The following is a 24,964-nucleotide window of genomic DNA, read 5'->3' on the forward strand; positions in this document are numbered from 1 at the left end:
GTTTTAACTACTTCCACTGCAATTTAGACCTTTTACCATGACACGGATATAATTGTGGATTACCTTGTAAAAAAAATGAAAAAATAATTTTCATGTACAACTTGTAGACTAATTAGTTCCAAATATAATTATGTTGTTCAGCATGTTCTAACTTAAAAACTCGTATTATATCCGTTTTAACTCAGCAAGTCAACATTATCAATCTAACTGGTTGACAGATTCTCTCTCCTCTCTCTAAATAACTTAGTCAACCAACCATAGACAACATAAATGTTTTCTCCATTATAATTTAATGGAAAATAGAATATTGTCAACTTAATATAAAAAAGAATTACCAACTTGAATCTTATTATAATATTTAGAAAAATGGTGGTGGCCTAGTGGGAATATTTACAAATTTCACTACCCAAAAAAAAATAATAATTCAACAAAATAAATAATAATTCAATGTTTGGTTTCCTACAGTGAACGGTCCTCCAAAGGGGCAGATTCATGCACTTGAAATTGAACGGCTTAGCACGTTCCAGATTTCATCTGGGCCGTTCATTTTTCCCAACGACCGGGCCCCACTTATTCCCTCGCACTGTTCAAATTTCGCATAAGTATCAGTCAACATAAAATTGTTCTCTCTTTATTTATTATCTTAAGCTAGAAACTTGAAAAAAAAAAAAATTGGCGATGAGGGTTAGCGGCGGTGGTCGTTCTCCGATTACGGCGAATGTGGTGGTGGCTGTGGCGGTGAAGAGCGCGGAGGGGAGGGGAACGCAGAGGGCGGTGCGGTGGGCGGTGGAGAATTTGTTGCACAAAGCCGATCGTCTGGTTCTGGTTCATGTTATGCGCGCCATCACTTCTGTTCCTACTCCTTGTATGTTAGCTTCTTTTCATTTCTCCCTCAAAACCCCGCCCTTCTCTTTGTATCTGCACATAAAAACGGAAAACACACTGGTCGCTCAGTGTGTGTGGGTGCGCTAATTTTATTTATTTTTTATGATTTAATTGGAACTGAATAGGGAACGCTAGTTAGATATACTAGGGTTGAATAATTTGGAATTAGCTGGAGTATTTTCGATTTTTCTTGCTGCATGTTGGAGTTGTTAATATTGTCTGTGTGTGTGTGTCTTTTGATGTGGAATTGAGGAACCTGAAAAGTTGGAAGTATTCTAATTAGGCAGAACTAAACTCGAAAATTTATTGGTTTTTCTTCATTAGATGCACCGGTAAATCGAAAAGGAAACTCCAATAGCTGCAAGGCATGGATGTAATTTAAGTTTCTCCTTTCCCCTTCATTTCTGAGCAGTTCCTCTGCAATTTGCATTGAAAACTGTTCATATCAATCCCTGAGTTATTTTCCATTTCCATTTTTGTTAATTTTTTATATATTTTTCCGACTTTACGAAATTCACAAGAATAGAAAAGCCAAGAACTAGATAATGTTATTACCTTGGTTTTTGACCGGATACTCTTTTTTGGCTCATTTTTGGGTTGCTTGTTCTATTTGGTCCCCAGAATATTGGGTTTTTGATTTACCTACAGTATTCTTATCTTTTTGTATTTAGTATTTAATATAATTAGGCTCTGTGCTAACTGTTGCCGATTTCTCTATGTTCGAAAAATTTGTCATCTAAGGGTCAGGATCACAAATGTGACATGTGCTATATCATCATTATTTAGCTTGCTACATTAGTTAACGTGTTCGTTTCTGTCAATTATGCATTTAACAGCGGGTGGTTGCATCTCCGTCAAGGATCTAGACGCAAGCGCGGCGGGAATGTATATCCAAGATGTGAGGGCAAAGTGTGAAGAAAGTTTTCAAACTTTCAAGCGTCTGTATGAGACAGAAAAGGTGGGGCTCTGTTCTCAGTCTAATTTTCAGTTAATTTTTCCCAAGTTCATCGACCTTATAATATTTTGAACCTCTCTAGATTGAAACCTTGTTATTGGAAGGAGACAGTCCTGCATTTGCACTTTTAAGATACATGTCTGATTCGAAAAATACAAGTTTGGTGCTGGGATCTTGCACCTCCGGTTACTTTGCGAGGTAAATGCCACTTAGTATTGTTTACGTTTTTTCTGCTTCTAATTTCTTTCCAATTGAATCCTTGTATGGCCGTGATTTGAATGCTAAAATAGTAGTAGTTTGTAATGACTGGAGATAATTATTACATGTTCATACTTACTTGCTACTGGATTCAATGATCATTAACACTGGATTTTCTCACTTCTGGAGAGAAACAGTAAACTGCAAGTTGAAGTTTCCATGTGAATGTATTTCTGTTTATAATGATATCTTGTATGCTTTAGGTGTAGCATGTGTTTTGTTCACATTGTAATTGATGATTCATTTTTTTATTTATTAGGAAGCGAAAGGATTCCGAGGTGCCGTCAATTGTTCTCAAACATGCTCCCGACACGTGCGACATCTACGTAGTCTCTGCAAATAAAATCATCTCAAATTCATTGAACCCTATGTTAACTTCTGGTATGTCAGTTATTGGGTGCCGTCATCATTCGGCTACCATTTTCATCCTTAATTGGTTTTCTTTTGTACTTTACCAGAGAGGGAGAGTGTTTCACGTGGATTTAGTAAACAAGAATCCAGCGTTTCTTCATCATCCGCTGAGTCCAAATATTCTAGCTACCTCTCAGATGTTAGTCATTCAAATTCTCAGGCGCACACCCCAAGGTTCTCTTCCATGCATTCTGGTTCTGTTCAGGAAATAGTCCATCAAGACTCAGAAGATGGTCACTCAGATAAGTCGAAAAATAAAGGATTTCCATCCATTTCTTCTACATACTCAGAGCAGGTAATTGCCTATTAGCTTTTCTACAATGAAAACTTGTTTTCATCAAGAAAGTAAAATTCAAATCCTCACTCAATGAGAAGTGTACTTATTTGTGTTCTGCAGTCAGACGTTCAGACTGAAATAGAAAGAATGCGCCTAGAATTGGAGAATACCCTAACCATGTACAACCGAACTTGTGAAGGCCTTGTCCATGCACAAAGCAAGGTGAGAGCTTAACTTGTTTACTATCTCTCTACTAGAATACTTGATATCCAATACATTGAAGATGATATATCATATCCTTTATTTATTTATTTATGTCAGCTCCATTCCAGAATGTTATTTTATATTAATTTGGTTCACAATAAATGTTTCTCTGTAAAAAAATACCAAGAAAAGAACAATGGCTACCCCATCCTATATTTACAGAGTCAGTTTATCAGTCAGTTTTAGCTTCATTTCACATGCAATATATGATACGAATCGGATATCTCAAGATCAGGAATCAACACTTGACTCCCCAAAAAATAAAACTAAGTTTTGAAGCTTTATGTTTCAGGTTCAGTTGCTTAATTCTGAATGCGTTCAAGAAGCACAAAGAGTGAATGCTGCACAAAGAAGAGAACAAAGTTTAAGGAAAGCTGCTGCTTTAGAGAAACAGAAGTATCTGAAAGCTGAGAAGGAGGTTGAGATGGCAAAACAACTTCTAGCTAAAGAGACATATGAAAGGCAGATGGCAGAGCTGAAGGCCCAAAAAGAGTCGTTAGAGAAAAAGAGAATTGTTGAAGCACTATTGTCTAGTGACCGAAGGTATAAAAGGTATACAATGCAGGACATACAGAAGGCAACTGGTTTTTTGGCTGAAAGTAACATGATTGGGGAAGGAGCATATGGTAAAGTTTACAAGTGTAGCCTTGATCACACCTCAGTGGCTGTCAAAATCCTTCGCCCTGATGCAGCTGACAGAAAGGAGGAGTTTCTAAAAGAGGTTTGGCCTTCATATATTCTAGTTATTGTACTTTTCCCACATTTGCACAACCTACTCTCTCAAATCTCATTTACCTTCCCCGCTGTAACAACTTCAAGCATGAACTTTCTTATTCATCACAAACAGCAAAAGCTGTTAAACTCTTATGAGATCACTTGTTAAAGAAATGACTAACAGTCACATATACCCTTAAAAGCTTTTGAAAATTGATCATGCACAAGTAGATACTCAGTGCATAGTATTTAATTTGAAATTTCAGCATGCACTTATGATGGGTAATCTGCATGATATATATGTTTTCGCTTATCAGATATCATCACCTCGTTTCAAAATATTGTAATGGCTATATACTGTTATTATTGATGTAACTTTCAATATCATTAAATGGTTGATTGAACATGCAGGTAGAAGTCCTTAGCCAATTACGGCACCCTCACATTGTCTTATTGCTTGGAGCCTGTCCAGAAAATGGCTGCCTTGTTTATGAGTATATGGAAAACGGAAACCTGGAGGAACATATTCTGCGGAGAAAAGGTAGACCTCCACTTCCATGGCCAGTTAGATTCCGAATTGCTTTTGAAGTAGCTTGTGGGCTTGCCTTCTTGCACCAATCGAAGCCAGAGTCCATAGTTCACCGAGATCTAAAACCCGGAAATATTTTACTAGACAAGAATTTCGTGAGCAAAATCGGAGATGTGGGCTTGGCAAAAATAATTTCCGATGTTGTCCCTGACAGTGTCACGCAATATAGGGATTCCGTGATAGCAGGTACACTGTTCTACATGGATCCTGAGTATCAGAGAACTGGAACTCTCCGACCAAAATCCGATCTTTATTCTTTTGGAGTAATAGCCCTTCAGTTGTTGGCCTCACGCCATCCAAATGGGCTTATAACGAAGTTCGAAAAGGCTGTAAGCAGTGGCACTTTATCGGAGATTCTCGATAAGTCAATTGTTGACTGGCCATTAGCTCAAGCAGAAGAATTAGCACATATCGCGTTAAAATGCTGCAAACTTAGATGTAGAGATCGGCCAGACCTTGAAACGGAGGTACTTCCGATTTTGAAACGACTTGCTGAATTTGCTGATTCTGTTAGCTCTACTGGGAGAGACCATGTACCTAAACACTTTTACTGCCCAATCCTTCAGGTGAAAAAGATCATATACATATAGATAGTTATGTATATATAGAACCTATTATTATCCGACTTATTTTTTTGTGGGCACATAAATCTTACTCTTAGAATTGAAATGCAGGAAATAATGGACAATCCCCACATAGCAGGTGATGGTTTTACGTACGAGCATGGTGCGATAAAAGCATGGCTCGACAGGCACGACGTATCACCGGTGACAAGAGAAAAACTGCAAAACAAGACGCTAACTCCGAATTATATGCTTCATTCCGCCATTCAAGAATGGAGGAAACTAAAAGGATAACTTCATCAGTGAAAAAAAAACATTCGTTCATCAGTGAATCGGTGTTACGGTTTAATTTGCACGTGTTCTGCTTGTGGATATATTTGTCCTTGAATCAGTTTTGAGTGTATATTTCTACTCTGCATTTTTGCAATTGCTGCTTCTGGCAATGTATAGTTTGATAGTTTGTAAATATTTTACAGTATTAGGGGTTGCCTGCCCTTATTGTTATTAGGAAGAAGCCCACGCTACATTTTGGATCTATGTGCACAAAGCTCAAACAACAGGGGGTTAAGTGCTATTTACTCTTTTTATTATTTAGTCCATTTGATGTAACATAGTTCTAAGGCCCATAAGTAAGTTTCATTGTTAAATAGACCTTCAAATAGGTCTAAATTATAATAACTAGTAATATACCTTCCTTTGGGCTTTACCAATACCCAGCTCGTCAATAAGTTCGATTTCGATTTTTAACGAGCCCAATTTGAATATATATTTACGTTCAATTAGTAATGAAACTTGACTCGAGCTCGAACTCGATTAAAAAGAAAATGATAAAATATTAATAAAAACTATAACTTGGAATAAATGATTCAACATGGTGCTTGTTATCTTATATTTTGCATCAGTGATATTAGAAAACAAAGCACACTGCACAAATGACAAGGACAGATAAACTAATCAAACATCAAAAAAACATTTTAATATAGGTACAATTTGTTTTATTTATATATGTAATTATCCAAACGTGGGTTTCAAATTGTCATTTGACTCGAGCTTAAAGAAAACGTGCATCAGTGACATCAGATACACTTGTTTTTTCCTGTTTGACTCTTCACACAAATTAGAGACCAGATAGTAAGGTCAAGCGTGTTTATTGACCATCTAAATCATAAACCACGTTTTCTATATATATATATATATATATATATATATTATTAATTAGTTTATAGTAGTAGTAGTTAGTGAGTTAAAACTTAATATTGATGAATAAATAAGTAAGTAGCAGAACTGAATTTCCTCCTCACTTCCCACATATTCCCAAATACCCAAAACGTGCCTTTTTGTTGTAACCGCGTCAAAAACAATCTTATTATAATATTATTATATTTATTTATTTACTTTTTCCGCTTTCAAATCAAAACCAAACAGTCCCCGTCAAAACAAAACAAAAACAAAATAGTCCACTCACTCGCCTTTCAGGAATCTTCTTCCCCACCGCGTCCTACGCGCTACCCCACCCCCTACCGCGTGGCAGCGGTATATATAACAAAAAAACACCCAATTCCATTTCTTCTTCATTCAGACTCTTCTCTTCCCTCTTTCTACACTCTTCAATCCCTTTCTGAAATACACTCCTCTTCTATATTTTATTTTGATTTTGATTTTTATTTTAATTTAATTTTTAATGGAAATTTCACCTTTCCCTGTTCTTGAAGACTACTCTTCCCTTTTCTCCTTCGTTCAAGATTCCGGCTCCGCCGCCGCCGCCGCCACCATTTCATTTTCCGCCCCCAATAAGCGACCCAGATGCGAAACCATCGACAACGACCCATCCGTTGACGAATTACTCACCCGATTCTTCGCACTCGATACTCCGGCCCCGCCGGAGGAAAACCACCCCCAGAATTTTTTCACGGCGGCGCACCACCACCTTTCATTCTTCAATCAAGAAATGGACGGCAGCTCTAATTTAACCAATTCCAGAAATTCCCCACAACCCAAACGGCCGCGCTCCGAAGAAACACCCGACGAGTCCACCTCCGCCGCCGCCGCCACAGGCGGCGGCGGCGGCGGGCAGCGCCGCCTGTGGGTGAAAAACCGATCGAAAGCGTGGTGGGAGCAAGTCGACAGCCCGGATTATCCGGAAGATGAATTCAAGTCGGCCTTCCGTATGAGCAGAGCCACCTTCGATTTAATCTGCGAAGAACTCGAACCGGCCGTCACCAGAAAAGACACCGCCCTCCGCCTCGCGATCCCCGTCCGGCAGCGCGTCGCCGTGTGCATATGGCGGCTCGCCACCGGCGAAGCGCTCCGCGAGGTGTCGAAGCGGTTCGGACTAGGAATCTCCACCTGCCATAAACTAGTGCTCGAAGTCTGCACCGCCATAAAAACCGTCCTGATGCCGAAATTCCTCCAGTGGCCGGACGAAACCCGAATGCGGAAAATCAAAACCGAATTCGAACTTCTCTCCGGCATCCCAAACCTCGCCGGAGCAATGTACACAACCCACATCCCAATCATCGCCCCGAAAACCAGCGTCGCCGCCTACTTCAACAAACGCCACACAGACAGAAACCAAAAGACCTCGTACTCAATCACCGTCCAGGGGGTGGTGGACCCCACCGGAGTACTCACCGACATCTGCATCGGCTACCCGGGCTCAATGTCCGACGACCAAGTCCTGGAGAAATCCGCCCTCTTCCAGAGAGCGAACAAGGGCGCCCTGAGAGACACGTGGCTCGCCGGAAACTCGAGCTACCCGTTAATGGACTGGGTTCTGGTTCCGTACACCCACCAGAATCTGACGTGGACGCAGCACGCGTACAACGAGAAGATCGAGGATGTTCAGCGCGTAGCTAAAGGCTCGTTCGCGAGGCTGAAAGCCCGGTGGAGCTGCTTGCAGAAGAGGACGGAGATGAAACTGCAGGATTTGCCGGTGGTGCTCGGCGCGTGCTGCGTACTGCATAACATATGTGAACTGAGAAAAGACGGGTTGGGCGATGGTGAATTGGGCTTCCAGCTTTTTGATGACGTCATCGTGCCGGAGAATGACGTCAGGTCTGTTAATGCTTTGCATGTTAGGGATAAGATTGCGCATAAGCTGTTGCATCACAATCTTGCCGGCACTAATTCACTCTAGTATATTTATATGTATAGGATTTTTAATTCTTTGATTTATTTGTATACATTCTTATTAAGTTATTTTCATTAATAGAAGATGATTTATTTATTTATTCATTTATTTTATTATTATAGGAGTATCTTGCACCAACAAAAAAAAAAACGAAACCGATCCCTAAAAATTCTTGTAATGCGGCTGCAAGTACTCGATCGTAGAATCTTACAACAACTTATTATCCTCGAAATCAGTTGAGGCATCTCGAAATCAGTTGAGGCATACGAGGTTTAGAAAAGTATCATTGTTGTTACACTGAGTGGGCAAGACCGGATTTTTTTTTTTTTTTTTGAGTTATTTATGGTGATGGGATAAAGAAATTGGGAGGGCGTAGATAGGACCAGTCAAAGGTTGACTCTGTTCTTATGTCAATGTGTGTGTTTATGAGTTGACTTTTAGAGTTCTGAGCCACTAATTACCACTAAGTTAACTAACTCGGCTTCACTCGGCAAAAGTGGGAGTACTAATTACCACACTCACCAAGATTAGGGGATTAGTAGAAATATTCAATATCAATTCTTATTTACATATATTTGGTAATTGCCATTTTTATTTTAAAAAAACTCTTTTCAACTCGACATCGTAATTACAGAACTGACGCTCAACAAGTAGTCACAAACTGCGACTCAACAAATAATTACATAATTACAACTCACCAAGTAATTACGAAGCTGTCACCGAGCATCGTTTACAGAACTGGCACTCAATAAAATATAAATTATAATTATAAGACTGCCATTTAACTTTAATTACATAACTGGAACTTACTAAATAATTATAAAAATACCACTCTAAAGAAAATTAAAAAACTGCCACCGACCAAATAATTACAGAATTGCCACTCAACAATGATTATAAAATCGTCACTTCATCAAGTATTTACATCATTGCCACGCAACGAGTAATTACAAAAGTCCCTACTTACTAATCACATAATCATAATGCCCCTGTTTGAAAATTGAAACATAATAGTTCTTTACCAGATTTAGTATATTTGCAACAGAAACAACAACGTTAAAGGCCAAAAAAGAATATTTGTGGGTCAATTCACAAACCTGAAAATTATAAGGGGCTTAATATACATAAAGGTGTCTTGAGACATCTCAATACAAATAAAGAAATATAAGGTCAATTCACAAAACTCTGAAAATCACAAGGGGCTTAATATAAATAATCGTGTCTGGAGACATCTCAATACAAATAAAGAAATGTAAGAAATATGCAACCATCTCCCTAATCTAACGTAAGGTCTATTAACGAAAAAACACTTTATTTTTCTATAATTACATCCACTCCTTGCAGTTTGTAGGTTTCTTATATTAAAACCTTTAAGAAATTTACAAACTGTAGGGGTGGATGTAATTTCTGAAACACAAGGGGGCTTTCGTAATTACACTTTACTTTAGGGAGGTCGTTGTAATTTAACCTTCTTTTATTAAACCCATTTAAGATTCCTCGTCCCCAACAAGCAGAATCGGCTCAAAATCCTCCGTAGTTTTCCTGGTCTCATCTCCCCCTTGCACCGCCGTAAACGACCTTTAATCGGCGATTTCAATGGCCCCGCCGCCCCTCGATCCGTCGAATCAGTAAGTGATTTCTCTCTCTAAATCTCTTCTACCGTCATTGAATTGACTCCCAATTTTATTAAATTTTTTTCCCGAAGAGAGTTCATCAGGAGGAAAAAAAGTGCTCCGATCAAATTCCTGGTTCCTCTAATCTATGCTCCTGTCCTCCCTCTCAGTGAGTTATTTTTAGTTTTTTTTTCTCGTATAATTTCGTAATTCGAAGAATCAGTAATGAAGTATTTAACGATGTAAATTATCATGTTCTGGTCGCTTCAATTTCATCTTAATTGTGTTCGTTTATGTATTATTATGTTGATAGTTGCATTTTTCCGACAGTTAGGCTTACGCTCCGGCATCGACCGGTTTTGAGGGATCGATTATTTACCGCAGTTTTGGCTGGAGCTTTTGCTCATGGAATGTACTTGGTGTATCCTTTTCTCTTCCATGTGTGTGTGTGTGTGTGTGTGTTTTAATTACTTGATCTAGAATAGGTAATGTACATTGCAAATCAATTTATATGTGTCGGCATGATTGATTCAATCTGTAGCAACTGGATAGATAGTAATGCATATCGTACCGTAGGGAGTTAAAAATCTCGAATTTCGGCGTCTATATTTGTATGATGCATATTACATAGTTATGCATATCGTACTCACAAGGCTATTAAACGTAGAAAATTTCCAATTCCTTCCGTTTAGAATTTACTGAATCATTTTTATATTTAATATCAACTCTACTCGAGTCATATAGTCGATGATCAATGTGAAGACAGTTTGAATTAACCACCAACCTAGAGAAAAATATACTCCTGATAACTTTTGCTTCCTTTGCTGCTATTGGTCTTAAAATTAGTTTTTGAGAAAAAAAAATCGGATTTAACTGGAAATAGATGACGTAGAAAGAAAGAAGCTGTGGAGTTATGTGCATTCGTGGTCATTTCTTTCATTCTTTGTTCATGTACGTGTAGACCGTTGCATCAACTGAAGCTCTCTTGTCTGATCATAAGAATCAAAATTCAATTGTCCGTTTCATGGTTTTTTCCCTAAGGGTTTACCTTGTTTTTTTCTTTACCCCACAACAATTTTTTGCTTCAATTTTCTTCTAGAAATGCAGCAAAATGACGTCTTTCTGATTAAGATTTAATTGTTTCTTTTTCTTTCGTCTTGATTCCGAATTGAAATGCCTTTGCCTTTCTTTTTTAGTCCAATAATTCCTTCCAACGACCTCCGTCCAATATCAGCACAAATTTTCCTCCTGTATTTTGTTTTGTGTCAATTCTTTGCTAAATTATCATCAGTGTTGTTAGTCATGTGCACGAAATCAGTCTTTTCCACTTGTTTAGACATCATGTGTGTTTCTCACCTGTCTTAAATGAATAAATTATTGGCCTAATAGTGTCTCCCGCACATTGCTTCATAAAGAAACCGTACCAATTATTGCCTGGGAACAGTTATTATTAGCGTTTTAAGGGATAAGTACTTGCATCTAGGTCGTTTCGAGTACATGCTTTGATCATATCTTCAAGAAACTGGATTTCCTTTCCTTTGCATAGTTTTGCTGGTGAAAAACCTTGCACAACTTCAATTTGAGGTTTCAACAGTAAACCTCGAGAATTTAAATACCAGTCTGAATATTCGATAACAGTATGAAATTAATATGTCTGCTTTACTTTGTTCTTCCTTATGAAAATGTTTAGAAGCGATATTTACGATGCTGAGAGCAAGTGAAATATATTTGGTGGTCACGAGTTTGGAATCATTCAACTTCGCGGTGGATGGCTTACGAAAGAACGGGTTTTCAGCATACATATGCAGAGCATTTATCGTTTAATTTTTTGACTGAATTATTTATTGGTTTTTCAGCTGACAGTGGATTTGATCCTCTTGAAGCAGGACATATATCAGACATCATATATTTGTCTCCTCAGACCTGTAATTTTTTAGGATAAGTGTTCATTGTGCCGAAACATGTATTGAACTTGTCCGAATGAAAATAAGACGGGCGCACACATTCTTTCTACTGCCCGTATATCTTGAACGTTTCTCGGTGGTGATTTTGTTATTGTGATCTGGTGTTTGATGCGGGGTATGATAGTTCAATTGAATTGAGTAGATTCACTGTATGATGAGTCGGCTCGATGGAAGCTCGAGTTCGGTCTTGCACCCATTCCTAGTTGTTTATAAACTCACGCGCGGGCTTGTGATTAAATCACACAGATTTATGCAATTTTTTCCATTGAAATCTGAAAGTGATTGTCAAGATTGAAAAGCTGGCCAATTAATTACATCCCTAATTTAATATGTGATCTAATTCTTGTTATCCATCTAGTCAATATTTTTTCTAATCCCATTTTCAGATTAATAATATTATTATTTTACAGTAGATTAAATAAATTAATTTTGTTTCCATTTTTAAATAATAACTAATAAAAAAAACTGAAAATTCAATAAAAAATGAAGAGCACACTCAAGACCAAACCAACCATGGATGAAAACAAGCATACGCTCACGACTTTTTCAATGGGATTTCAAAGCCAGTGGGTCCCAGCTTACGGCCACGTGGCAAGTACAGACTGTGTAATTCCTTTTTTGCCCCTAATAGATTAACATGACACACAAAAGCCAAACCCAACAGATTATTGCGTGTTTCCTCTGTAGCAATCTCCATTCCCCCCTCCCCAAAATCTTCCCAAACTTTTTCACGCACAAACACGCACTAAACCGATACATAAATACATACATACATACAGCCACACCGCCCGCCCACACATTAATTAATACATGGCGGAGGAGAAGGTGTCGGCGGTGGTGAAGGAGGCGGCCGGGCAGGAGGAGAAGGTGGCGGCGGCGCTGGAGGATGGGAAATTGGGGTCGAGCTTAACCCTTGAGCGAGTTGCTGCAGCCAAAAATTACATCGAGAACCATTACAAAAGCCACATGAAAGACATGCAGAAACGCAGAGAAAGGTCATCCATTTATATATACATATGTTTATATATGTACATCATGCATGCATGTCATCATTCATTTACGCCTCTTCCAATTTCCGATTTCCCGTTTCGGAAACCCTCTAAATTACTCTATATAGATAGATACACGTATACATACAGTGATTTTGTGTGTGTTTTTTTTGGCCGTGTGTTTGTCGGCAACTTTTTTGCCTTTTTAATTAATTAAACCAGCCATGGTTGTTTATTTTCTATTTTCCCCCCTTTTTGAGGTTTTTAAATTGAATTTGGATTTTTAAGAAATAATTTTTAGAGTGCAATACCCCATTTTGTATATATGTATATGTATTTGTGTCTGTGTCTGTGTATGTATATGTTAATGTGTATATGTGCTGGTTGGAGTTGGTTGCCCTAGTGAAATATAGAGTGCTGATTTTTGACAGCTTAGATAAATGAAGGTTAAACAATCTAATATTCTTGGTGGAAAAATCGCAGGCGAGAATCGCTAGAAAGGACACTGGCTAATTCAGGTGTACCAGAGGAAGAGCAGATGGATATTATAAAGGATTTGGAGCGCAAAGAGACGGAGTATATGCGACTCAAGAGGCACAAGATTTCTGTTGATGATTTCGAACTCTTAACCATTATCGGCAGAGGAGCCTTCGGAGAGGTTTGACTCCTTTTCATTTCTTTAAATACGCCTAATGGACTCGTGTTTTGAGTTATGTGCTAATATTTGGTTGTTTTTCTTGAATGTTACCATGTAACAGGTTAGACTTTGTAGAGAGAAAAAAAACGGCGATATATACGCGATGAAGAAGTTGAAGAAGTCGGAAATGCTCAGCAGAGGACAGGTCAGATCCAGTTGATGTGTAGATAGATAAGATAGATAGATAGATAGATACACTTTAATTTATATCTATCATGTTGTAGGTTGAACATGTAAAAGCTGAAAGAAATCTGCTGGCTGAAGTTGGGAGTGACTACATTGTCAAACTTCACTGTTCGTTCCAAGACGCAGAGTATTTATATCTGGTAATGGAGTACCTCCCCGGTGGTGATGTCATGACTTTGCTCATGAGAGAGGACACCTTAACCGAAACTGTTGCTAGATTTTATATCGCACAAACTGTTCTAGCTATTGAATCTATCCACAAGCATAACTACATCCACAGGCCAGTTGATCCAATATATTATATATAACACACACGCGCGCGTGCGCGCACACGTTTGAATAAACATGGAAGGTAGTAAATTGTTTTTTTTTCATTTTTTTTTGCAGGGATATAAAACCGGACAATCTTCTGTTGGATAGAAACGGGCACATGAAGCTTTCTGATTTCGGCCTATGCAAGCCACTTGACTGCTCGAGTTTATCGCCCCTTAATGGGAAGGAGCCACTGGCAGAAAATGACTTAACGAAATCGGTTGATGCAGATGGAGTTTTACCTGATAAGGGAGATGGAAGCCATTGGAAAAACCCTCTTGAACAAAGACAGCGTTGGCAAATGAACAGGAGAACACAGGTAAAAATGATATATTTTTTTGGTAGTACACGCAAAGCAAATATATATTAACATCTATTTACTAAGCTGGCATTTTGTTATGTGTTGTCACTACAGGCATTTTCAACTGTCGGCACGCCTGATTACATTGCTCCAGAAGTACTACTGAAGAAAGGCTATGGCATCGAGTGTGACTGGTTAGCGCGTCTTAGCACTGGATATATTGTTAGTTTTAATCATTTGAATCTGTGTTTCTTGCTCTCAAGGACTGTAATGTTGGAGTCCACGTGCTGGTTTTTTTTTTTCTGTTTTTTTTTAATTAACTAAGTTGCATACTAAAGCTGTGTAACTTATCATCATCCTACTCACTGATGAGATGATGATAATAATAAGCCTTAAAAAATTATTGTCACATACAAAACTCAAAAATACGACGATATTTATTGTCAACTTTTTGATTTTATGAATGCTTCGTTTGCAGGTGGTCACTAGGTGCCATCATATATGAAATGCTTGTTGGCTATGCCCCATTCTACTCCGACGATACAATAACAACATGCAAAAAGGTGTACTATATATCTATCAATGTCTTTAAATAGCAACGCATACGTGTTTTATTACTTACTACTTATACCGTAGGAGTTTGTGTTTTTTCTCATACGAGCGATCAACTGTATGATATATGCCAGATTGTACACTGGAGAAATCACCTACAGTTTCCACCTGAAGCAAGGTTAACCCCCGAAGCAAAGGACCTGATATGTAGGTTGCTCTGTGATGCTGAAAATAGGCTAGGTTCTCATGGAGCAGACGAAATAAAGGTTCTTTTTTTTTTTTTTTTTTTTTTTTTTTCTATTTTTTACCATGATTCTATAGAATGAAATAAACTTATTCCTTCGATTAAATGATTTCTTTATCAGGCGCATCCATGGTTCAAAGATATTAATTGGGACATACTTTATGAGATGGAAGCAGCCTATAAACCGGCCGTTTGTGGGGATCTCGATACTCAGAATTTTATGATATATGACGAGGTAGACTTTCGATTATATTTTTCGAATTTATGACGTGTGTTGAATGACCACTTCATCTAAAAGCTTAAGTTGTTAGTGATTACATAGGATATGGTTGTACTGGATTATGTATTCATGTATTACAAGTGATTTTCTATATATGTTTATGTTTGATAGCATGTATTAGAAGTCGTAACTATTTTCTATTTTTCGAAATGTGTCCATGCATAATAACTAATGTTACCAATTAGAGGGGTATCGACTTATTTTCGAAATTTGGCCATGCTCTCTTGGGTTAATCCATTATCAAGCACTACCGAATAAAAAATTGGTATTGATTAGTAAACGAAATCAAAGTCGATCAAGCCAATCAAGCATGGCCTTAGTTTTTAGATGGAAATGATATAAAAAAAAAAAAAAAACTGAATAGAACCATTGATTGAGTTCTGAAATTATGCATCAAACTGGTTGTTACCTCTATGGACAACCATGTGTGTTTCTCTTAAGTAATGAAGAAAGAACTTCCAAAATTCTTCCGTAAATGCAAACGGAAGTGAATCTTAATAACCAATTTAGTTTAATAGATTCCCGTTGGACCGTATTAGTGCGAGTCGGCGTGAATATTAATGACCAAGAATTGACAATTGACACGGTAAGTAAATATATAATACACGGAAATTAGAAAATTTAAATAAACGGGCAGCAATTTCTTTAAGCTTGTACATTTTCCGTATCCACGGTGGCACCCGTGAACGCTTGTATGCATAATGTACTATATCTTTGCCCTACCCATAGTCGAACCCGTGACCACTTGTGTGTGGAATGTACTTATGAGGTTATATTAGAATACTCGGTGATTTAATTTTAATGATCGTTGAACCCTATAACGGATATATACCACCATTATCAGGAAAAAATAAGTTGTAGAGGATCAATTTTGATTATGAGGAGATGAATATAACTGCGACGTGGCATATTTGTTTTATATCCGATGATTGTTTTATAGTAATAAACGAGTCAAATGATCAATGTTTGGGTATTCATATAAACGAGTACAAACGATATATGCGTTACTTCTGTCCATAGCATTATTCTCTATATATGGAGGCTTCATTTCTTTACATGGTGTTAATATTCATTACTGATCAGCATTTTAGTTTGTATATGGAATATTATCTGATGTGTTTTACGTGGCTAAATAACAGGTTGATCCACCGCCGGCAAAATCCAGTTCGGGGGTCTGGAGAAAGGTCTGTTATTATTCATAATTTTGCACATTTTACATGTAAACGACACTAGTATCGAAATGAACGAATTTACGTCGGAGAGTAATGCAAATAAGAGCATTCCACTTGTTATTGAAAAAGTGCAATTTCGAACCATCTCGATTACTTACTTGTTGTTCTTGTTTCTCTTACTGAATGGCAGCTGCGCAATCCTAAAGATTTGAGCTTTGTTGGCTACACGTACAGAAACTTCGAGGCTGTAAAAAAACGGAGTAAGTATTTCAGTAAGCTGCTTTTATTTTTCTTGGTAATTATATGAAATTAGATGAAAATAAATCAGTAATAGTAACTGTCAAGTAAATAAATAAAACAGAATATATGGAAAGCGAATTGCTTGTTGGATTTTGCTTTCTGACATAAAAATGTTCGACTCTCGTGCAGACAATAAAAAGAGCTCGTCGCCCGAGCGGCTGTCAACTGATTCTACACGGAGTTAGTTTTATCCTTCACTTAAAATACATACATTCCATATATACATGCATACAATATTTTTTTGTGGATTATTAGTACTAAAATATTTAATTTCCAGGTGACTCTGTAGTCGATTATGCAACAGCAACGCTCACTACCGATGAAGAGGAAGTTCTTCAACGAACAGGATCAGCAGATACACTCGCTCATTAAACATCCGAAAATCCGAAAATCCGAAAATCAGTTCAAATTTCAGCCTCCTCTTTGTACTGTATATATATATATAGGAAGGTGTTTGTTTAATTATAGATAAATGCTTTTAGTTGCAGATTGTTAGCTTAATTTACTGTGGGAGATTATTTATTTATTTATTTAATCTCATGAGTAGTTAACGAAGTTGGCGGATTCAAGAAATGAATGAACCGAAAGGTAGTTGAGATTTATTGGCAAACCTAATATCTTGTTATGGGCAAACAATGCCATGTGTGATTTACTTTGTTGGATCTTTGTTTAATCTTTGTTGCTTTGATTAAACAAACTTCTTTTGCCTGTCAACAAAATGTAGTCTTGGTTCAATGTTTCAATTATTATTGCTTGAATTAACCTAAACATGAGAAACCAAGAAGAAATTAAATAATAACAAAATTAGAAAATTAACCCACTAGAGATGGGAAAATGATCAAAAGATTGTTGCGTATAAATATATGGACTTTTTTAAAATAAGGCAAAATTACGAAAAGCCCATCCTGTATGGTTAATTACAATAACCCCTCAATTATGTATTATCTTACGAAAATACCCCTCCAGAGATAAATTTAGGGATGTTAATTCGATAAACCGAACGAAATTTCGGTAAGCCAACATTTCATACCGTCTACTGAACTGAATAGACGATATGGTTCGGTAAATAACCGAGTTACATAAATTTTATGTGAAAATATTTAAAAGGAAGGGGTGATTGTAATTACTCAAACAATATGGTTTTTTTCGCAATGTGGCCATATATCTCAGGGGTGGCCGTAATTTATCCTAAAAATAATAACGTTTCAGACAGCGGATGATCTGTCACGAGATCTTTTAGGCACTTCCGTTCAGACAACGGATGATCTGTCACGAGATCTTTTAGGCACTTCTTTTGAACCGAACACCGATCTTCTTTAAAAATCACACGAAATTCCGAAGTTCTAGATAAATAAATTTCTAAAGATTGTTGACTCTATGTATATATAACTAACAATGAAATTAAAATATTGTTATTTCAACTCAAGTTGAATTGAATCTATTAATTCGAATATTAATGAATCTGAGTCATCACTAACAAAGCATACCAATTTCAAGAAAGAAATATAAATTAAATTAGTGTCAACAATTCAAAAGAATATATTCTCACCCTAAATGAACAACAACCCCCAAACGTGTAACTATCTCATTGGCTCAACTTCCCTCGATTTTCAAAGGTAATAAAATATTCAGCAAGAATTGAAAACAAAAATTAAAAAATTAAAGAAAAGAAAAAAGAAAAATCCACCCTCCCATTAGAGTAGTTCACCGAAAGGAAACCCCCAATGGGAACCTCAACGTACCGTTTGGTGACACGTGGTTGAACACACGTCTGCCGAATGGGTCCCCACAAGACAAAAAAACAATATGCAAAGAAATATTTGTGTCTGTCTGATTGTTCATTCGGCTGACACATAGTGGTGTTTTGCTTCGCCACGAGTCTCAAAATAAAGAGAGAGAGAGAGAGAGAGAGAGAGAGAGAGAGAGAGAGAGAAGGGGAGGAAGGAAGTACCATTATTATTTCTTTTTAGGCAAACAGTTGTCACTAACAATCGCTGTTTCGAGACGGTAAGCAACTTATCTTTGCTTTGTTTAATTGAGCTGATTGTTCATTCATTCATGCAGGACTGTTCTTTCTTTTAGCATATTCTTATCTGCTCAAGCAATCTCCTTTTCTTTTTCTTTTTTATAAGGATATTTGTGTGTGTGTGTAGATATTCCCATGTGTAATGTTATTATTTCAAGAATGATAGATGTTTCACTATATATTTTTGAATTGTGGAATTGGGTTTCTGTGGGAGAGTAAAAGAAGGATCTTTTTTATGTTGAGAGGTATATTGAGGTTTTGTTGTTTGTATTTTTAGGGTTTCTAATTTTAATTGTGAAAAAGCAATTTCATTTTTTTTCGAATTCAAGATTGGTTTTTTATTGCTCCATTTTGTGTGTGCGTGTGTGTGTTTTCTTGGTTTTTGTTACCGAAAACCACATGAAATCTAGTGAGGTGATTACATGTCCCATTGTCCCTATTAGGTGATGCTTGAGAATTTTCGATAGAGGTTTAGATAAGCAAGAATATAATAATCGAGATCAAGAAGAAGATATGCTTAGTGATGATGTATGGGTATTTTCTTCGGTTCTAATTAGATATCGATTCCGATCCCCTTTTTCGTGGAGGTTTTCGGATTCATATTCTCTTATGTCATTTTGATTCTTTAGCATTATACTTGTACGCGCAATTAATCCTCTTTTTTCTGATTTTATTCGAAACCTGTATGTTTATTAGGCCGAAACCCAATGTGGGAGTAGCACAAACTCGCAAATCTAACTTCCGAGATTGTTTAATGGATGAAATTTCTCCACTAATTGCTCTACCGTTCAAGCTCGGAAATTTGATCAGCGAAGAATCCGTGTTTGCATCTATGACTAAGCTCCCTTTACTCCCCCTCACCCTCGAGAATCGAAACTCTAGTCCTAGTTTTCCACAAAGTGGAGTTGTTGTAATAAAAACAGAGTCGAATTTTAACGACTCCAAAGAAAGTGAAACAAGTCTAATCTTTAGCAACAAAAAATCTGAGTCTTGGATATCAGCTATCACTTCCGAGATAGCTGAAGATCTCGTTTCTTTGGATGGTGAGGCTGTTGCAGTTAGAGAACAACCCAAAAGAACATTTTCGACCCCCCTTATAGAAGCTTCCAGGGAAACGAAGATAAACAAGCAAGATTTCCCACCTCTCTGGGGGTTGACTTCTATTTGCGGAAGGAGATCGGAAATGGAAGATTCGGCCATAGCTTTACCACGATTCTTGAAAATCCCGTCTCGGATGTTGAGTGAAGGTCCTGTTTTTAATTCCAATCAAGAATTAACCGCCCATGTTTTTGGAGTTTATGACGGACATGGAGGTTGCCAGGTAGACATTTAAAAACGGGTTTTTTTTTCCTTCTTAATTTTTTCTCAGCTTATTTTCGTCGAATTTAATGTATGTGGCAATACAAACTTTCGGTAAATTAATTAGGTTGCTAACTATTGCCAAGAGCGTCTGCATCTTGCTTTAGCTGAGGAGATTAGTATTGCTAAAGAAAAATTGTGTGTAGAACATAACTTGAAGGAACAGTGGTTAGAGATATTTCGAAAATGCTTTCGTAGATTGGACAACGAAGTTGGAGGGTTCGTTGCTCCAAATCCACCTGTCGCCCACGAATCTGTGGGGTCCACAGCTGTTGTTGCGGTTGTTTCTTCGACTCATATCGTTGTTGCAAATTGTGGTGATTCAAGAGCAGTACTGTACAGGGGGAAAGTGCCTGTGCCCTTATCCGTGGATCATAAGGCAAGATTTTTTTTTATCGTCTCGAAAAATGGAGTATTTAATATTTATACCGTTTTTTACTGAAGCATAGGAAATCGGATTTCAGTAATTGGTGTAGAGACTAAAATACCCTTTTCGCCCTTGTTTGCAGCCGAATAGAGAAGATGAGTGTGCAAGGATAGAAGGTGCGGGTGGAAAGGTGATTAAATGGGATGGGTATCGTGTTTCGGGTGTTCTTGCTGTGTCGAGGTCAATCGGTAAGTCAAATCTTGATTTCTCTCGAAATTTTGTAATTATGTGCAATGTGTTGCTTAGTTAGAATGTTTATATTTGGGGAAGAATTGTTTTAAGTAAGATTTAATTAATATTTTTGTCAAAAATTAAAGTAAAGAACGGTGAACTTGGGATCGATAATCTATTTTTGCCGAATCCTGTATTGGACTTCCCCTATTATATTCCACTTGCACAATCTGATTCTCATAAGATATTGAATAATTCTATCTCGACTAATCCTATCTCGGTAGCCAAACAAGGCCTTAAGTATACAAAAGATTACGCAGCTTCTATTTTCCATGCGCAAAAGCTTCGATTCAATTAATATAATCGTAATTTTTTTTTTTTATGCAGGCGATAGATACTTGAGGCCGTATGTAATCGCGGATCCAGAAATAATGTGGGTTCCGCGAGCAAAAGAAGACGAGTGTCTAATTCTAGCTAGCGACGGCTTATGGGATGTAATGACAAACGAAGAGGCTTGTGATTTTGCAAGAAGACGAATTCTACTATGGCACAAAAAGAATGGGCCCACACAATCGGAGGTGCGTGGTAAGGATATCGATCCAGCCGCACAAGCTGCGGCTGATTATCTCTCCAAGCTTGCTTTCCAAAGGGGAAGCATAGATAATATTTCTGTCATAGTTGTAGATTTGAAAGCTCAAAGGAAGTTCAAAAACAAGACCTGAAAAATAAAAAAAAACTAAGTGTTAACTGCTCTTATTCAGGTTTATATTTGTTTTAACATGTAGGGTTATTTGGTGTTATGGATATTAAAACATTTATTTAATTGGTTGTTCGGAAATTAGCTCGATTTTTCGTTTAAGGATTCGTTTGGCTGTAATGCGATTAGTATGATGAGATTTTTTCGGCTAATCCAACATTTATTTATGGGTAAATTACGAGGAACCCCTGAGGTATGACCAAATAACTTACACACTCATGTGGTATCGATAATTATGAAGCAATGACTAACGGTCGCTAGGTCGAGCTTGTCACACATGGTTAGCCTAGTGTGGTTTACATCTCTCGTATGGTTTGCAAGCTATTATACGAGAGTGTAGGTTTACCCAGTGCACCTATATGGTTGGCTGCGGGTTCCTGCATTACCAAAAAAAAAAAAAAAAAAATTATGAAGCAATGACTAACGGAATCTTGAAGATTCCGTGGAATATTCAATGTGAATTTTCAGATCTACCCCCAAAGGTAAATGTGATATACCCACAGGAGGATAGATGTAACATTTTATCTTACCTGATACTCGTAATATATGGGTAATTTAGACAATTCATTCATTCCTTTAGCACATTTATAATGGATTGTTAGTTTTAGGGCGATATTTGTAATTACCAATACCAAAGGGGTTTCTAAGTTATTTGGGTCTTACCTGATGGGGTAATCCATATTTTACCCTTTATTTAAATTGTAATTATTTAATTAATTAATAACTTATCTGTCTAATTAAACGAAGCCTAAAATAATAGAATCAAAGCACCATGAAAAGGCAAAGATTGATAAGTCTTTAACCCACACATTTAAGTGGATATAACATAAACCACACACTGAAATCAACTCTCTAAACCCAGACAAAATTCAAAAAAGAAAAAAAAAGACAAGCAAATAAGTGGCTGACTCGTCGATTGACAGCAGCGAAGAACGAAAACCGGTATGAACATTTCTCGTACCTGCAAATTAAGGAAAAAAAAAAATTAAGATAAGCACAATCGTAATGTATACGACATATTTGGATATTCGAATAACGAAAGAAAATGCACAAGGATAATTTACGACATGATTAAGGTAGGATGTGGTTAGTTAATATAAAAACGATAAATTTTCGACTATGGTCAATATATTGAACCTTGATTAAAGTGTGGCTAGTGAAGGCCCCGAACCGGTGAAGTACAACGCAAGATCGACTTCACAATTGTCGTACTTTGTGATGAAAGGGTGCGCCTGAATTTTCATAAATAATACATCAGATTAATTACCCGGAGTTATCTATTATACTGAATTCAAATATTAAAGTACGAAAAAGTACCATAAGTTCGTTGGCTGAAGGTCGATCTTTGGGATCCTTCTGCACACTGATAAAAGAAAAAGAAATCCAATTACACAAGGTCATGTACTGCTGACGAATTAATCGATAAATAAGAAAATACCAACAGAAGAATATATCTTATTACCAAGCAGAAATAAACGAACAAAACTCGGGTGAGAACTGATCGGACGGTGCACGAGGTGCAGGTTGATCAACAATGGCCTCCATCAGCTCGTATACATTAACCCACCCCTCTGGCTGTGGTGCGGTGTAAGGAAATTGACCTGTCGCGCACTCGAGAAAAACCAAACCAAGGCTCCATATATCACTCTTGTAACCATAGTTACCTCCAAGTATTCTCTCTGGCTAAAAAACGCACAAAAAAGAAAAATATATACAAAATACAATTAGTTTAATTCTGACAAAGATATTAGCACGAAAATACGGGTAATAATAATAAGACGTGTAATACTCACAGACATATAGTTGTATGTGCCGACAAATGTATTAGCTAAACCAGATGTGCTGGCAAGTATTGCACTAACGCCAAAGTCGGTGATTTTCACTTCACCTCTGTGGTTTATTAGTAAATTCGAAGGCTTTAAGTCTCTGTGGATAATGTGTTTTTCGTGATGAAGATACCATAGCCCTTTGAGTACCTAATAAACGGCATAAATCGAGACTTTTAATATAATTACTACTTGCGAAATATTTGAGTACCTAATAAATGGCATAATCGAGATTTTGAATATATAATGTAGCACCTGTTTACAAACTGCAGCGAGATATTGTTCGGGAATTATATTGACTTTCTTCAAGAAATCGTCGAGAGAGCCACCATCCATATACTCGAGTATTATCGAGATTGCACCGTTATCGTAAAAAGATTGATAGCAAACAACTACATAGGGGCATTGAGAAGACTGGTTAATTTTGAGCTCTTGGGCTATGTTCTTACGAGCGGATTCTTCTATGTTCATTTGAATAACCTACGACAAAGTCGAGAGAAAATAATAAATGTAAAAAGTTCAATAAGAATCTGTTTGGCTAAAAAAGCTTCTGCCGTAAAAGTCGAAAAGTCGTTTTTTCTGAAATACCTTAAGAGCGAAGAATTGACCGGTCCATTTGTGTTGAACCAAGCGGACAATACCTCCGTTTCCTTTGCCGATAACTTGAACTGCATCGAAGTCGGCTAAGCTCAACTGGTTATCCGATGGCTGTATTAACGCCGGCTGAAAGGTGAAACGAGCGTATCATCAAATTAAAATGCAACTACTTAATAAGCCCTAATAAACGCAGTTTTGTTTGCCGAATCGTCGAAATCGAAACTAAGAACAACACTTCAAAAATTGCATCTCAAACACACAAACATGAAACAACAATGCAAACAGATAAAAATCATAAAGGCTCAACAGTGATAAAATCGCATCGAAAAACCCACACGAACACATAAAAATCGACACACGAAAATAGGTAAATTAATTAATTAATAAATAAAACTCATACAGCTTCGGTTTCAGCTTGGGAGACGATCCGAACTCCATCCCTGTTAACCAAGAGATCACCATCCTTAAATGTACCCGAACCAGTCCTGCACACACACACACACACACACACACAATATTAATTAAAGATCCAAATCACAATTTAAATAAACGGCGGAAAAAGGAAAAAAAAAAAAAAAAAAAAAAAAAAAAGAGGAATTACAGGAATTTAGAGATGTCGTCGGGTGGAGGGAGAGAGAGCTTGAGGTTAGGTGCTAAGGAACCTTTCTTCATTTTCACTTTCTTCTCGGATTCTGTACTGTTTGTTTCCTTTGCTTGGGTTTCTGGGCAAGATGAAACAACGTTTCTTATTGTCAGATGCGAATAAAAAAAACACAGAAATTTCAGGTTAGGTAAAATACCAATCCCCGCACACTGTTCCTACACTTGATTTTACAATTATTTTATTAATGGAGAAAAGAGGAGAGAGAGGATGATTTAATTAGTGAGAGAAAAAAAGACCATGAAGAAAAGAAGAAGACGACTTTGGAAGGTACCAAGACCGTTCACTTCAACTGATAAATTACGAAAATAACCCTCGTTTGGTTAATTACAAGTTACCACCACATCTCTCAAGTATGAATCTATTTACACTCCGACTCTTATAGTGTTAAATTTCGAAATAATATTCTATGTTTTGTGGAATATTCTATAGTTTATACTCGTTTTGTGCAGAAATATAGTTTTGTGCATACATGTAGTTTCTG

The 24,964-nt window shown here is 37.2% G+C and overlaps 6 protein-coding genes across 8 annotated transcripts; 5 read left to right on the forward strand and 1 right to left on the reverse strand.

Moving 5' to 3' along the window:
* Positions 1 to 463: 463 nt before the first annotated feature.
* Positions 464 to 5,525, forward strand: LOC105968121 (U-box domain-containing protein kinase family protein). Its single transcript, XM_012992741.2, has 9 exons — positions 464 to 865; positions 1,722 to 1,843; positions 1,923 to 2,038; positions 2,358 to 2,479; positions 2,557 to 2,804; positions 2,907 to 3,008; positions 3,343 to 3,771; positions 4,176 to 4,919; positions 5,028 to 5,525. The coding sequence occupies exons 1-9, from the start codon at positions 679 to 681 to the stop codon at positions 5,208 to 5,210; spliced, it is 2,253 nt and encodes a 750-aa protein (XP_012848195.2). The 5' UTR covers positions 464 to 678; the 3' UTR covers positions 5,211 to 5,525.
* A 965-nt stretch (positions 5,526 to 6,490) lies between these two features.
* On the forward strand, positions 6,491 to 8,150 carry LOC105968166 (protein ANTAGONIST OF LIKE HETEROCHROMATIN PROTEIN 1). Its single transcript, XM_012992789.2, has one exon. It carries the CDS (start codon positions 6,598 to 6,600, stop codon positions 8,050 to 8,052), a length of 1,455 nt encoding a protein of 484 aa, XP_012848243.2. The 5' UTR covers positions 6,491 to 6,597; the 3' UTR covers positions 8,053 to 8,150.
* A 1,368-nt stretch (positions 8,151 to 9,518) lies between these two features.
* On the forward strand, positions 9,519 to 11,666 carry LOC105968162 (SH3/FCH domain protein). The gene is made up of 4 exons (XM_012992784.2): positions 9,519 to 9,674; positions 9,752 to 9,828; positions 9,990 to 10,080; positions 11,350 to 11,666. Exons 1-4 carry the CDS (start codon positions 9,643 to 9,645, stop codon positions 11,378 to 11,380), a joined length of 231 nt encoding a protein of 76 aa, XP_012848238.1. The 5' UTR covers positions 9,519 to 9,642; the 3' UTR covers positions 11,381 to 11,666.
* Positions 11,667 to 12,285: 619 nt separating this feature from the next.
* On the forward strand, positions 12,286 to 17,289 carry LOC105967942 (uncharacterized). The gene is made up of 13 exons (XM_088826682.1): positions 12,286 to 12,618; positions 13,096 to 13,270; positions 13,371 to 13,454; positions 13,534 to 13,775; positions 13,883 to 14,126; positions 14,223 to 14,302; positions 14,587 to 14,671; positions 14,795 to 14,926; positions 15,026 to 15,139; positions 16,324 to 16,368; positions 16,547 to 16,616; positions 16,786 to 16,836; positions 16,934 to 17,289. Exons 1-13 carry the CDS (start codon positions 12,434 to 12,436, stop codon positions 17,026 to 17,028), a joined length of 1,602 nt encoding a protein of 533 aa, XP_088682808.1. The 5' UTR covers positions 12,286 to 12,433; the 3' UTR covers positions 17,029 to 17,289.
* Positions 17,290 to 18,302: 1,013 nt separating this feature from the next.
* LOC105968072 (protein phosphatase 2C 50) lies at positions 18,303 to 21,477 on the forward strand. 3 transcript variants are annotated; one of them, XM_012992681.2, is made up of 5 exons: positions 18,303 to 18,663; positions 19,379 to 20,003; positions 20,109 to 20,420; positions 20,551 to 20,656; positions 21,027 to 21,477. In XM_012992681.2, the coding sequence occupies exons 2-5, from the start codon at positions 19,437 to 19,439 to the stop codon at positions 21,359 to 21,361; spliced, it is 1,320 nt and encodes a 439-aa protein (XP_012848135.2). In that variant the 5' UTR covers positions 18,303 to 18,663; positions 19,379 to 19,436; the 3' UTR covers positions 21,362 to 21,477. The 3 variants fall into 3 exon arrangements, with proteins under 3 accessions (XP_012848135.2, XP_012848134.2, XP_088682832.1); XM_012992680.2 differs by having other exon boundaries at positions 18,653 to 19,210; XM_088826706.1 differs by having other exon boundaries at positions 18,663 to 18,927.
* Positions 21,478 to 22,150: 673 nt separating this feature from the next.
* MKK2 (MAP kinase kinase 2) lies at positions 22,151 to 24,761 on the reverse strand. The gene is made up of 10 exons (XM_012992684.2): positions 24,620 to 24,761; positions 24,421 to 24,541; positions 24,220 to 24,304; positions 23,811 to 23,945; positions 23,478 to 23,702; positions 23,190 to 23,372; positions 22,859 to 23,079; positions 22,714 to 22,759; positions 22,534 to 22,628; positions 22,151 to 22,357 (listed from the first exon to the last, which is right to left on the reverse strand). The coding sequence occupies exons 2-9, from the start codon at positions 24,489 to 24,491 to the stop codon at positions 22,539 to 22,541; spliced, it is 1,056 nt and encodes a 351-aa protein (XP_012848138.1). The 5' UTR covers positions 24,492 to 24,541; positions 24,620 to 24,761; the 3' UTR covers positions 22,151 to 22,357; positions 22,534 to 22,538.
* Positions 24,762 to 24,964: the final 203 nt, after the last annotated feature.

The sequence above is a fragment of the Erythranthe guttata genome, chromosome 12 (assembly GCF_056151865.1).
Source record: "Erythranthe guttata isolate IM_541 chromosome 12, IM_541, whole genome shotgun sequence".
Lineage (NCBI taxonomy): Eukaryota > Viridiplantae > Streptophyta > Magnoliopsida > Lamiales > Phrymaceae > Erythranthe > Erythranthe guttata.

Coding starts and splice junctions, on each gene's coding strand:
- MKK2 (XM_012992684.2), bottom strand. CDS start 24,491: ATGAAGAAAGGTTCCTTAGCACCTAACCTCAAGCTCTCTCTCCCTCCA. Junction 24,305..24,420: donor GACGACATCTCTAAATTCCT/GTAATTCCTCTT, acceptor GTGTGTGTGCAG/GACTGGTTCGGGTACATTTA. Junction 23,703..23,810: donor GTCAATTCTTCGCTCTTAAG/GTATTTCAGAAA, acceptor ACTTTGTCGTAG/GTTATTCAAATGAACATAGA.
- LOC105968166 (XM_012992789.2), top strand. CDS start 6,598: ATGGAAATTTCACCTTTCCCTGTTCTTGAAGACTACTCTTCCCTTTTC.
- LOC105967942 (XM_088826682.1), top strand. CDS start 12,434: ATGGCGGAGGAGAAGGTGTCGGCGGTGGTGAAGGAGGCGGCCGGGCAG. Junction 14,303..14,586: donor TATGGCATCGAGTGTGACTG/GTTAGCGCGTCT, acceptor CTTCGTTTGCAG/GTGGTCACTAGGTGCCATCA. Junction 14,672..14,794: donor CAATAACAACATGCAAAAAG/GTGTACTATATA, acceptor GATATATGCCAG/ATTGTACACTGGAGAAATCA.
- LOC105968121 (XM_012992741.2), top strand. CDS start 679: ATGAGGGTTAGCGGCGGTGGTCGTTCTCCGATTACGGCGAATGTGGTG. Junction 2,805..2,906: donor CTTCTACATACTCAGAGCAG/GTAATTGCCTAT, acceptor TGTGTTCTGCAG/TCAGACGTTCAGACTGAAAT. Junction 3,772..4,175: donor AGGAGGAGTTTCTAAAAGAG/GTTTGGCCTTCA, acceptor TTGAACATGCAG/GTAGAAGTCCTTAGCCAATT.
- LOC105968162 (XM_012992784.2), top strand. CDS start 9,643: ATGGCCCCGCCGCCCCTCGATCCGTCGAATCA. Junction 9,675..9,751: donor CCCCTCGATCCGTCGAATCA/GTAAGTGATTTC, acceptor TTTTTCCCGAAG/AGAGTTCATCAGGAGGAAAA. Junction 10,081..11,349: donor GCTCATGGAATGTACTTGGT/GTATCCTTTTCT, acceptor GAAAATGTTTAG/AAGCGATATTTACGATGCTG.
- LOC105968072 (XM_012992680.2), top strand. Junction 20,421..20,550: donor CCTTATCCGTGGATCATAAG/GCAAGATTTTTT, acceptor CCTTGTTTGCAG/CCGAATAGAGAAGATGAGTG. Junction 20,657..21,026: donor TGCTGTGTCGAGGTCAATCG/GTAAGTCAAATC, acceptor TTTTTTATGCAG/GCGATAGATACTTGAGGCCG.